The 12,618-nt window shown below is 43.8% G+C and overlaps 1 protein-coding gene across 3 annotated transcripts in view; it reads left to right on the top strand.

Moving 5' to 3' along the window:
* LOC101911318 (T-box-containing protein TBX6L) overlaps positions 1-12,618 on the top strand; it is a 42,043-nt gene that overhangs the window by 7,285 nt on the left and 22,140 nt on the right. For all 3 annotated transcript variants that reach the window (XM_055797152.1, XM_027780859.2, XM_055797153.1), the window contains 4 exons: positions 97-211; positions 1,870-2,115; positions 2,959-3,136; positions 11,887-12,213. In XM_055797152.1, the coding sequence (XP_055653127.1) occupies positions 12,198-12,213 (16 nt within the window). In that variant the 5' untranslated portion in view covers positions 97-211; positions 1,870-2,115; positions 2,959-3,136; positions 11,887-12,197. The remainder of the gene's footprint in view (positions 1-96; positions 212-1,869; positions 2,116-2,958; positions 3,137-11,886; positions 12,214-12,618) is intronic.

A 12,618-nucleotide genomic window follows, 5' to 3' on the forward strand; every position in this document is an offset into this window, starting at 1 on the left:
GGATGGAAAACAAACCTTGAGGCCAGACGGGTCAGAAAACCTTTTAAGTGTGATAATCTGCCTATAGGCTCATTGTCACTGTTTCATCTAATGCAGGAGAGAAATGACTAATGTGGATGTTGCGCAGAAACTGTTTGTAATCCCTTGTATCACAAAACCATTGACAATGGCTGCACTGCAGGAGCCGGAGCTGGTCAGTTAGGGCATACAGGTAGCAGTAATGATTTCTTTATTATGACTTTCCTGATCCTGGTTGCAAATGGGAAAAGAACTGTATTTCTCAAGTATATTTTCATTTGTCTTCAGGCAAGAAAAAATTCAGGCAGTAAATGCTAAACCAGAACCTGACATGTTCCCGTCCTAAATACTCTTCCGTATGTGAGTTTTTCTTCTCTGCAGTCCCCTTGAAACAATGAGTCAATGGGTTTGCTGCATTTCTACGCAAGCCAGATAGCAAAAGGTGGGAAGTCATTCTCAAGGTTGACCTCACCGGGCGAAGGCAGACATATCCCTCTCTAGAGTCCATGAGACATACCCACTGCCCTGCCAGAGCTAAATCAGTTCTGGAAAAAAAGACTTCAGTTTGCAAAGCTGAGTCTGGCACCTTCGTGCACATTAGGGCTGAAACAAAAGGGAGGGAGGTATTGTCCATCCCAGTTGTTTGTGGCAAGAACAGCCCTGGGTTGGATTCCTCAAAGAAGACTTTTCAGCATGGGGGAAAGTTCTGTTTCTGGACTGCTCTTGGGTAACAAGGGGTAAAAAAGAAAGCTGTGATGGAAGGAGGAAGGAGCTGCCCATGGCAGGAGTTTGTCAGGACACGGAGAATGACTTGGTGAATCATGAACACTGTGCATGAGTTAAACTAAGTAGGCATGGTTTGTGTAAACTGAAGTCCTTTCTCCTCCCTTGAGGGCTGTTTGGAGCTTTTTGAAAGCAGAGAGGAGAGCAGCTAGTTAACTTTGTGCTTCAGAATTGAAGAGAAACTGCTGCTTTCATCCATGGATCAATCTTCTGTCAGCCCTAACACAATGGCTCACTGCTTTAGTGTATCTCCACTGTCATCCAAAGGCACTTCTTGGGAAATGAAACCCAGTAGCTCAATAACTTGTCACCTTTCCCATCACTCTGGCCTTGGCCTGGGAGTGCTACCAGGCTCAGCAACATTTAAATTGCAGTCACACCTCCCTTAGGAGTCAGTAGCTGGTCTTTTGTGAATTATGATGTGTGGAAATACAGGATTTTATTTTTGTAAATCCTCAGCTAGGTACAGAAGCTGATGGCAGGACCACTGAGCCCAGCAAGAGGATACCAATGGCAGAAGTATGCACAGTCTATTAATTTTTTTCCCCACTGTGTAGTAAATTAGTTGTATATATACTATGAGACCTAAACTTCTAGCAGAAAATCTTGTGGCGAAAATTCAGCCTGATTGTTGTACTTTATTTCCTGTTAATTGACACTGGGTCTCCATCTCAAGATTCTGAACAAAAAGCAGGCCTAACCACTGCTCAGGGTTGTTATTGAGGTTCAAACTTGAGTGTGAAAGATTTTTTTCTTTTTGCATTTCACTTGGTTTGCACTCTTACTCCTTCCCTCCAGCTCTGGAGCCTTCTTAAAAAGCTTGGGCAGATTTGAAATGTATCAGTGTACGGTGTGAACAAATTATCTCGCAGGAAAGGCAGAGGTACTGTCCCAAGAGACAAATGAAGATGAAGGGAATGGGCAGAGAGGAAGACTGTGTTGTGTTAGCTGTCCAGTATGTTCTGTTGGCAGTTGTACTTTTTCTGTACTTCTCAGTGGAGCACTAGGTAAGTTCTAGTATCATTCCTGAAGTGATAACACTCAGTTCTGCTCTCTCCTGTTGTGCAGATATATGCTTCCACCTTGCAACTGCTGGCTTCAGGCCTGGACCCTCACTCTGTCTCCCTGATGCTGATGAACATCATACCTTTGGACAATGGCCACTGCAAGTGAGAAGCTGTTGAGAAGGGCTGATCCCCCTTTCCCCAGATGCTTCACCCAGTTTCTTCAGCTCTCAGGAGTCACTGGAAGAAAGAAACAGTCTCCTTCCAGAGAATTAAGATCACCAGTAAAGCTCTGAAGCGATGTGATCATGTAAGAAAAGCCTGGACATTTCCTTCTGCTTGAATCTGTGTTGGATGTGTAGTGCTGTAATCCACAGTCAATAAAACAGCCCTGGTTATGTGCCGCCGGGAAGCGGTCTGTCTGTGTGCCAGTGGAACATACATTCTTCTGTCTGTGTGCCAGTGGAACATACATTCTTCTTTGTGGTCCCAGAAGTCATTTAGTATTCATTCAGAAAATCACAGGAATAAGAGATGAGCAGGTATCTCAGAGCCTTCTTTGCAGCTCATGCAAAGGCAAGATTGTTCTCTGCAATACCACTGGATTGTGCAAAACTCATTTAAAAGTCTAAAACAGTAAGGATTTTGCCTGCTATTCTTTGAACAGGCTGCCCTTGCACAGCCAGTATTTTTTTTCCTGGATGCTCAAATCGCTTCTCTCTCATTTTCATCCCTACTAAAGAAGATAATTATACCCCTTTGTAGCACATTAATTTCTCTGTCACCTGTATGTTTACACGCTGCAGACATGTTCATTTCTTCTTTGCGCACAGAGCCATCAGTGAAGCTTTACTTACTGACTTTTAAATCTTTTCTGATGTTCAGTTCATCCAGTCTCCCTCAAGTTTTCCAGTAGCTTTGATAATGAGGTGATAAGAATTACATGTATTTTTACGAGTTTATTTTACAGTAGACTAACAGAAAGTAGCCCTGCCACTTCACTGCTCAGCTCTATACTTTTTTCACATATGCATCCTGTGGTTATATTTAGCTGCTTTTGTTTCCTTGTTGGAAACAAAAGCATCACACTTACTGCAAAAAAATGTATGAACTCTATATTGTAGCCTCCTTAATATTACTGTATCTTTTACAGGTGGATATGGCTGAACATCACTGAAAAGAAGTTTAAGTGATACAAAGCAACTCTTAGGAGAAAATCTGAAGGCTGGGACGAGGAACTACAGAAGTCAGCAGTTAAACTCCTTGACAATATGATGCAAAGGGAGGAGAAGCAGTAGTTCCATCCTGGAGAGGAAACACAAGGCAAAGAGGTCAGAAAGACATAATGGGGGACCATGAATGGGCTTAGATTTCAAATTTTTGCCTCAGGTTTTTGATAAGCTAAACCAGTTCTCCCAGGCTGCTGTCATAAATTCTCCACTGAATCTGGTAGGGCTCCCTCTGGTCCATGAGCAGTTATTTGAAAATGAAGTAGAATACTACCAACTTACCTAAAACTATAGCTGACTGCAGGATGCAAGCAGGTTTGATACCCTTGTTCAGTCCTTCCCATTGCTTTTGTTGTCTTTGGCTCTAGCTCATTTTGTATTTGGTGCACAAATACCTGCCCAGATTCCATGTGGTGCTAACCAGCACAGATGCCTGCATCTTACCCTGGAGCACTATAGCTGCCTTTTGCATTCCTAGAAATTACTTTTATGGCCGTGAAACCTATCACAAATCCAATGTGACCTTTTTCATCTCTGTTTTTTCACTCCATCCATCTTTGACTTTGCATGCAACAAGGGAACATCTCTCAAGGTAGAATGTGCATAAAGAGGGAGCAAGAGGTGGGCAGGAATTTGGACTCTTGACACTGTTAAGTTAGAGTATATATAATTTAAAGTTAATTGATTTAATTTATATTATCTATACTATTAGTATAATTGATCATTTTTCCTACTTTAAACATAATAAACTGTAGAATTCTGGAATGAAATTTTGCCACAGCTTTTTCCAGTAGAAGCCTTTGAAACCTCAGACAATTGTAGTGGGGTATTCCCCAGAGTAAGTGCAGGAGTGTTCTCAACATTTCTTCTTCTGAGATTGCTTCAGGTTAGCTCTTGATCACCCAGAATTCATGTGGCAGGAACATAGTGGAGAGGCAGGAAAATTAAACACTGAATTGTCCTGTCATGACTAGTCTTTAACAAGTATATGTGAAACTTATCTAAAAACTTGCTGAATTTTGCTGCCTGTTTTTCCCTCCTAATAGTTATTTTAACCCAGTTTCCTGGTTTCAGTACAACTTGGCAGAAGTGTAGAAGTCACACAGATGAGTGAGGTCCTATGGGTTTCTTGAAAACGCTCTGAAGGAATGGCTGCAATGTGAGTCAATGTAATAGTAGACAACAGAGAATCCAAGCAGGAAAGCTTCTTTCTAAATGCCTCAGTCATGCAAAAAGCATCAGTGGAAGGTCAGGATGGGCCATGAGGCGCTTGCTGGAGTAGATGCACGAGTGTGAGCGTTCCTTGCACCCTGTAAGAGTAGGGCTGGGCTGGTTTTTTCTTTGTATTAAGAGGAAGAAACTGAGCAGCGCCAAGCAGTGAAGCAAGCTAGCAGCGAGGAGAAGTGCTGTGAGTCCTTGGCAGTGAGTCCAACCCTGCACTGCAGGCAGACTGAACTCTCACCAAACCTGACCCCAACAGTAGCTACCTGCAGCAGCTTAAACCAGTAACTGCAGTATTAGGGGGTGGCAAAACCAGTGACCTCATTATTGATAACCGTCTAATCTGTGCTCACAAGGGGTGCTTGCTCTCAAATATGACTGATTTGCTCCTGCACACTTCCCAGCACTCCTCTTGGCAGAATTTCAGTATTGTTGTGGAATTTACATTAATTGTTTGTATCTACATTTGGTTGACAGGCATAGATTAGGCTGTGAAGTGCCAGTCATTTAAAACCAATTTTGCCATCACAAAAGCAAAGATTGTGTATTTAAGAATGGTACCTATTTTGTGTGTGTTAGTTAGGTTAGAGAGAAGAAATCTCAGTCATTTATGTCGAAGTAGATGAAATCCAGGGTTTTCAGTGTAACACGGTCATTGCACACTTCTGTTGCCATCAGTCCAAGTGGAACTTGTCTGTATTAACTGTTCAGAGATCTCAGAGCCATGCCATTCTCAAGGAATTGCAACCATGTATTTTTATCATTCAAGTGCCTGGTGTGCTTAACAACTTAGAAGCATTTGTCTGCTATAGTAGGGCTAATTTTTAATTTATTTTTCTAAATACATCTATCCAAAATGATGCTAGGCTTTTATATTCACAGCAGGGAGCATTGTGAGGTTTAAATATCCCTTTAATCACTAAGGATGTAATAAAAACCAGAAGAGTTCTTTGAGCTGCAGAGTGTTACCCAGGGAAAAATCTACTCTGGAGCTTAAAAATGTGAGCTGAAGAGACAAACTGGGCAATAAAATCCGCGACTACGGACCAAACCGGCTAAAAGTTGGTCTGTAGCTGCCCATCAGGAGCTGAGACCTGGAGGGGGGAAAAGGCCATTCAGCACCTCTAGAGCCATAAGAGCCAGGCCATAAACATTTCACAATCTGCTGGGTAGGGGGAGGGAGCTGTGGGTCTGTGATCCTGCCTGGGGTTTGTACCCTGGCCCATGACTGCAACAAAGAATGAGTATGAGCAATCTGCCTATATGAGAGAAGAATGGAGGAAGAAATCTAGACAGGTTAGGGATCGCAGGAAAAAATGGTAGCTGTGGTTGATTATGTCAATTCACTTATGTTTATGATGATGTCATCCCACTGCTGATTTGAGGAATCCATTAAATCTGACAGGTGCTTTTTTCTATTATCAGTGATGTTGAAGGATTCTTACCTGAATATTATTACTGTGGACCCCAATATCATTTTGCTACAAAGTGAACAAGTTGGGTGAGAAATAGTACAGCTCAGAGTTTATCTAAGGACTTTCTGCTTAAAAATAATACATATTTCTTTGTTACTGACTCCAAACTTTCCTGCAGATTACATATGTCTCATCATAATGTTCTATATCAGCTTTCAAAAACTGTCTTGCAAGATGGACTGCATGAATCTGTCTTGACATTCAGTTTAATTTTATGGGAGATCCTATAAACAGCTCAGCTGAGACACTACAGGTTAGTTAGACATCCTGTGGGTTCAATTCCTTTCTTCCTGTGAGATGTGTGTGCAGTTGTATGTATCCTATGGCTACATGAATTTTTTTAGTTCTTTTTTAAATAAATGATAAGTAATACTGGTAATGATCTTCCTTGAAAAGTTCTTTACAGTCAGTAGTGATGTTGGAGGAACTAAGCTCTGCTCAGTTTTGTAGAGCTCTCAACGGTTTTTATTTATAAATTCCAAGACCTTTAAATCTCAAAAACTTTCATGTGCTCTTTGAAGATACTTCCTTTGATTGGGAATTATACTGTTTATTGATTTCCTGGTTTGATTAGAATCTTACTGTGATGAACAGTATATGGGAACTTCCTTATGGAACTGGTAGAAAAAACCAGTCTTGGCAAAACAAAGTAACTTACAAACTGACTGGCATGATTGAAGTATGGGTTTTTACCTATTGATTTCATGGCTTTACCAATGCTTGTGCACCAACAAAAATAATCTTTTGCAGAAACCGAAGTAGCATCACAGTGTATCTGCAATCTGAAGTCCAAAAAGTTTAGATGAAAGCTTTAGTGTTTGAGCTGCTGCTTTTTCCTGAAAACATCACCTTCTTTATCTGAGATTGCTGAAGCATTGACAGCTGGGTTTCTGTTTAGCAAAATATATTCTGTTCAGGATTTTTTTCTGGTCTCAATTAATGGTTAAGTAAACCGCCAGCAATTTTTGAGCTCTGCATGAAGCTTCTCTTTGCATATGAGTGTGTGCACATGTATATAAATATAAAAGTATTTATGGATGTTAAGCAAGAGCTATTTGCTGCCAGTTTTCTAAGGCTGATCCTTTCTGGCTCGTGATGGAGTTCGGTAGGTTCTGGCAGGGTTGCTGTGTCCCCAGGGGTGGGGAGGAAGAGAGCCTTCCCCCATGCAGGAGAGGCAAGGCACTTGCACCATGCAGCTTGGTGGCCCTTCTGTGTGCTGTCTTGCAAAGCCCTTGCTACTGTAAAGTCCTTTCAGTATGTATTTTTTGTGGATTTGAGTGGGACAGAGTGTTGAGCTGTGTCTGGAAAGCACAATGGGTTTACAGGAAAACAGTGCACCTAACATCAGGAGTCTGTGAAAACTTGAAAGAGCTCTAGACAGAAATATTTTGCATTTGACTCTGGACTGTAGCCTTTGAGGTCAAACTCAGCCTTCAGTGTTAAGTGGCTGCTAAGTATTTCCTTTCTTGTCTCAATGCTAACTAACTGCTAGGAGAAGGGTGCATATTCCTGGAGGGCTGTGGAGGGCGGATATGATAAATGGAAGACAGAAAAGCATCCTCTTTTTCTTTAGTTCAGGAGCACAGCTTTGTGGCCAGATACCTCAATCCACAAACCTGCAAGAGGAAAAACCTTGTGTAAAACTTAAAATGTACAGCTTTTCATTTACGTGAGCCACTTGCACGTTCCCTTCCAAAACAGATCCCGTCACTGCTGAAATACAGCCTCCTTCAGGCAGGCGGGTGCAGGCAGTCCCTGCAGCACAGTGCGCCTCCTCCAGGGATCCTGTTGTGAATTAGCATTGAGCTGTTACCACCAACAGGCCCGCTCCAGCCAACTGTTTTGTTTTTGCCAGATGTGATTTTTGCTTTTGGAGAGCACAGGGAAGATTTGGGGGGTGTTACAATTTGGGGCTCAGCATGGGCTTTTCAGCCCTACAGAAGTCTGCCTTCTGCTGAGCCCCTTGCTGGGTCCCAGGGTAGGAACATCTGCATGGCATTGCATGGGTGACGGCACCAGATGACTTTTCCCAGGAAAAGGAAATCAAACCCAATCGGGGGCGGGGGGGGGGGGGGGGGGGGGGGGGCGGGAGGTGCCATTTCCCACCATCAGAAGAAAATGCTGTGTAAGTGAGCTGCCATCAGGACCTGGGTAGGAACTGTTCTTATGCTATCACACGATAGGAAATTATATGTGTCAATTCTTCAGAGGATCTCAGGATACTTTGTAGGCTTTTTCATTCCTGTAGCCACCCATAAAGACTTGCTTACAAAGCTCCCAGACCCAGGCTGTGCCCCTGCTGCGGAGCTGAGCCCCTCTGCCCTGCCCGACCCTCTCCGCTCGCTCGGTCAGCCCCCTCCGCTCCGTGCTCTCTGGGGAGCCGGACTTGTGTTTCCTTTTTTTCCTGTATGAGATGTCATAACAAGAACAAGGAGTCACATGCTCTGAGGCTGGCACCAGCGATAGTTTCATTAGGCTTTTTCTCTGGAAAAACACACCTTTTCCCCGTGGCCCTGCTTTCTCTGCAGCGAGCTGAGCCTGTATGGAAGAGGCCAGTATGTGGATTCTGAAGTTGACCAGGGAGGCCACTTCATGTTATCAATTAAGTATGAAAATAAGTAGCTATCAGCATAGGGCTATCTATGAATTTTATTTTGGGGCCTGTTAATGGCATGCTGTGTTTCCACCTTTTCAGTATTCCTCCTGTGCAGATGGCAGAGTATCCTTCATCAAGAGCTGCCAAGATGCCATGGGACTGTGGCCTAAGTGTGCCAGGTGGGAATCTGCTAAATGATTCATGTTTAAATGGCAGTAAGGCTATTGGCATATTTCAAATCTTAAATGCAGTTTGCACTTCTCCACATTATTTTTTTCTCGCTTGTGCAAACTCAGGCAGACAACACTGCTTCATTTAAGCCTGATTTTATTAAAGCTGATATGATAACACTTCTCACAACCGTGTGCACAGAGGGGAAGCCTGCAGGGGTTGGATTACTGGCTACTGCGCCTGAGTGTTGGTACACATGATATCCAAGACTGGTTCTTTTAAAAGATTATTCTGTTGCATTTCAGCAGTCTCCCAGACAGTAACTTTACGTCTCACACTTGAGCTTGCTGTCAGGGAAGTTCTGTCTGGACAGAGGTGGTGGTGCATCCTGCGCAGCCGCTTGCAGACTCACATCCTGCTAGCTGAAGCCTCCTGCTAGCTGATACATTATCAGTTCTCCTGCAGTCTGAGAGCCCCAGACATCAGCCAGAGATGGCAAGATGATCACCCTGTCTTGGAGAGCTCTCAGCTCAGAAGGCAGGAATGGGGAAGAGTCTGTGCGCAGACCAGTTCCCTACAGGGTCCTGTTGTGAGTGTTAAAGGTTAAAGCTTCGCCTAAGGCAGGCAAAGTGCCAGAAAACATTGGCCTTACTACAAAACCCAGAGGGGAATGTTTCTTTCTAATCACCTCCTCAAAGAGATGCAAAGCAAAAGCTCTTGGCCTCTGCTTTTGTCATCACACATCCCCTCCCTCTGCACTGCCCTACCTCAACCCCTCAGCGTAGCGGGAGAGCCTACTGTTAGAGCTAGGCACAGCAGGATTGTTACCTGCTGCTGTAAATGGGCTTGGTGCAGAGCTGTGTATGTCACTGACTCACACATGTCAGATCCACTCTCTCCCATCCCTTCCCACACCTCCAGCCTCCAGTTTGCCAGTGAATTGATAGACACTAGCACGTTCATCTGTGGCTGCCCAGCAAACTGCCTGAGGGTGCTCCATGGACAGACAGACAAGAGGGTAATGTGCTAAATTCCCCTTTGCTAGTGATTAATTTCCTGGGGATTGCTCCTGTTAGCCAGCTTTCCAGCAACAGTAACAAATTCCCTTTCCCCCAGTTTTAAAACCTTTCCACTGCCACTGGAATGGCTGGGAGAAAGCTAGTTGTTAACTGGTCATGGGTAATTAATGACTCCACCTTCCCCATCAATCAGCTGGGAAAAGCCAAAAGGATCTGAGTAGTTGTAGCAAATGTGTGTCCTCTAGACATGCTGATACACAGTGTGCAAATGAAGTGGCAGCAGGGGACCATCTCATACCCTTTTGTGGAAGCAGTAAGTCATGATACACATCCCACGCTCTTGTCAGGTGAAGTCTGAAATTCCCAGTGCTGCTGCTGCTGTTGTGCAGTTTCTAACTGTGTGGGATGTTGATCCATCTCCCTGCTAGCTTGAATCTGACCCAGTTTTTGTTGTGTTTTTTTTTTTTTTCTTCAGATTCCGATTGTGGTCTTTTCCACTTTCTACGATTAAAATACTAGCGTTAGAAAAGCGAGGGGGGGGGCAGGAGGGGCAGATTTGATATTGGCTTTCCCTTTGTAGCAGAGCAGAAAAACATTCCTGTATCCTGTTTTGTTTGTGTCTGGTAGTGGCTGTGCAAGTACAAGCAGAGGGGATTTGACCTTGATACCGTTCTCAGCTGATCTTTTCCCTTCCGATTTATTTTTCCACGTGTAATAAATAATCTCCAGTTGAGCTACAAGTTGATGTTGCTCCACCACATAGTAGTTCTCTCCTTGGTGGTATGGAGACTCCCCAGCTGTGGATGTCTCCAAGTTAGCTGAAGGAGAAGAGCCCGTGGTCTTCTGTATTATCCAGTAGTTCTCAAGGGATGTCAGGGAAGGCTGCTTGTGGTCCTTCAAAGGTGCCAGGAGCCAGTGGACCATCTCTGGCTGTAAAATCCTCCTCAGGACTTCTTGTACTCCAACTGCTTTCTTTCAAATGTTCTTCCTTGCCAGATTAAGCATTGGCTTTTCTCTCCCTGCCTAGTACTGGGATGCCTAAAATTCAGTACACTATGGAGAGATCCCTCCTCTGATTAAACTATGTCCTCTTTGCATGTCTCATTGCCTGCTCCAGAAGGCAGTAAAAACAGAACTAAAGGGATGTTGTCCGGGTATAGGAACAGACTAAATAATTTCAGAATATGCTTTGCATGTCAGGCTAAAAATCGGATGTCCCAATAGCATCACTGACAAAACAAAAAAATATTTACTTTATTGGGAGCAAAACTAGACTGTGAATCAGCTGCAGCCTTATAGCAAGTTCTTTGAAATGAACAGAGCTCCTAAATTTGCTGTGCAGGATCCAACACTGGCCTGTTGAGACTGATACCCTGCTTTTGACCTTCACTTTTTGAACGTCTTCGACCCATAAATGTTAGTATAGCCATTTCTGTGTGTGAATGCGTGGAACTCCCTTCTTCAGGAGGTGTAGTGGCTGTTTTGTGCCCTGAAGCATGAGACTTGATTGCTGTCTCTTAGCACTTGTAAGCACTTATAAGTACAAAAGCTAATGGTCACACTTGCAGAATAAACTAATTAAGAGAAAATGCTCAGGTCCTTCAGTTTGTGCTCAGCCTTGGTTCAGTAAGAGCAGTCCCTTCCTCGAGACCTAAACCCAGTGCCTGATCCACCACCAGACACTTGGGTCATTTGCACGAACCCTGGAAGGTGCCAGCCAAAGGAGTAGGGTGCCAGTAAAAGGGTACGCTACCGTGGCTGTGTCATTAAACGAGTGCAACTTCCACCGGTGAAGCTCAGCTGAAAAGAAACAAACAGCACGTAGGGCAGCCTCAGTCCTGAGCTTCAGAACAGATGTGGTGCAGCGGTGAGGACCCTGCTGTAGAACAGCGCAGCAGGAAAGCTAACTGTGCAGTCAGGGGCTGGGAATGCAGAGACTGGGTAGGTAAGCGATGTTAGATCATCAAATATGCTTCTGTTAGTGGAGAAGACATCTGTTGGGGAATGAATGCTTTGCTGCAGCATCCCCATTGTGAGAGCAAACTTTACCACAGACTGTTAATTACTCACTTGGGAAGGAACAAGCTCAATACAATCCTGATTCTGATACCAGAAATCAGGAGTACAATGATTGTGTGCTCTGGAGATGAAAATTATATCAAATCTGTGGAATAGCCAGAAGGAATTTTTTCCTGCTTGCTGTTTAAGGGGTAGGGGGTTTTGTATTTTGTAGGTGAGTCTTCAAATGATGTTTTTGGTCTTGTCTCTATTTGTTTAAAAGTGTGTTAGCAGTAAATCAAGGTGCATTTCCCCTGTAGGGTTTCCTGTATGTCAAAGCCATGTTAATTCTCTTTGATTTTCTTCCCTTAGCCCCAGCCATTGCTGCAGATCCTTCCTCTCTTTGTCCCTTTGGACATCAAAGGATAGCAAGGGGACAGCCCTGGAGAGAAGCTCCTCCCTGCCCGTTAGCCTCCATAAAACAGGAACTCACCTTGGCTAGCTGTGCTTGGAGTGCCATCCTCATCCCGGTCACTCTTGACACTGGATCTCAGAAGGAAGGGCTTTTGCTTGCTTCAGGAAATCAGACCTACTTTTGAACTGGACTATTTTGGCTCCCCTTGTAAGAACTCTGGTGACTCTTTTGGCCGTGCAAGCTCCTAGACTCCACAGTACATGGAAAAATGCAAGCTTTACCAGGTAAGTAAAGGACTCCCTCCTTTTCCTTAATGCATGGAAAGATCCTCGACTTATGTCAAGAGCATATAATTGTTTTAGAAAGAGAACAAGTGCTCCTGAAGGGTTACCAGTGTTTAGAATAGTGTGTGTGGCTGGAGAGGATTTCTAAAAAAAAATATTTTTTTTTGGTAGGAATAGATGAGAAGTTGTGGGTTTGAGTGGTGTTTTTTAAGCCTAGGGAGATCTTTTGTAAGGTAACAAAGGTTTACCCATAGTTGTTCCCAAAACTACCTTATCTGTATCAGTTTGCGCAGTGTGATTGCTAGCGGTGGTGTTCATGCATTTTCTGCAAAGTACCCAAAGTTCCTTCAGGCTGAAGGCCATAGGAGGTTTGGAATTATTTGTTGTTGCTAATAATAGTTCTGA

This window comes from Falco peregrinus, chromosome 2 (genome assembly GCF_023634155.1).
Source record: "Falco peregrinus isolate bFalPer1 chromosome 2, bFalPer1.pri, whole genome shotgun sequence".
Classification (NCBI taxonomy): Eukaryota; Metazoa; Chordata; class Aves; order Falconiformes; family Falconidae; genus Falco; species Falco peregrinus.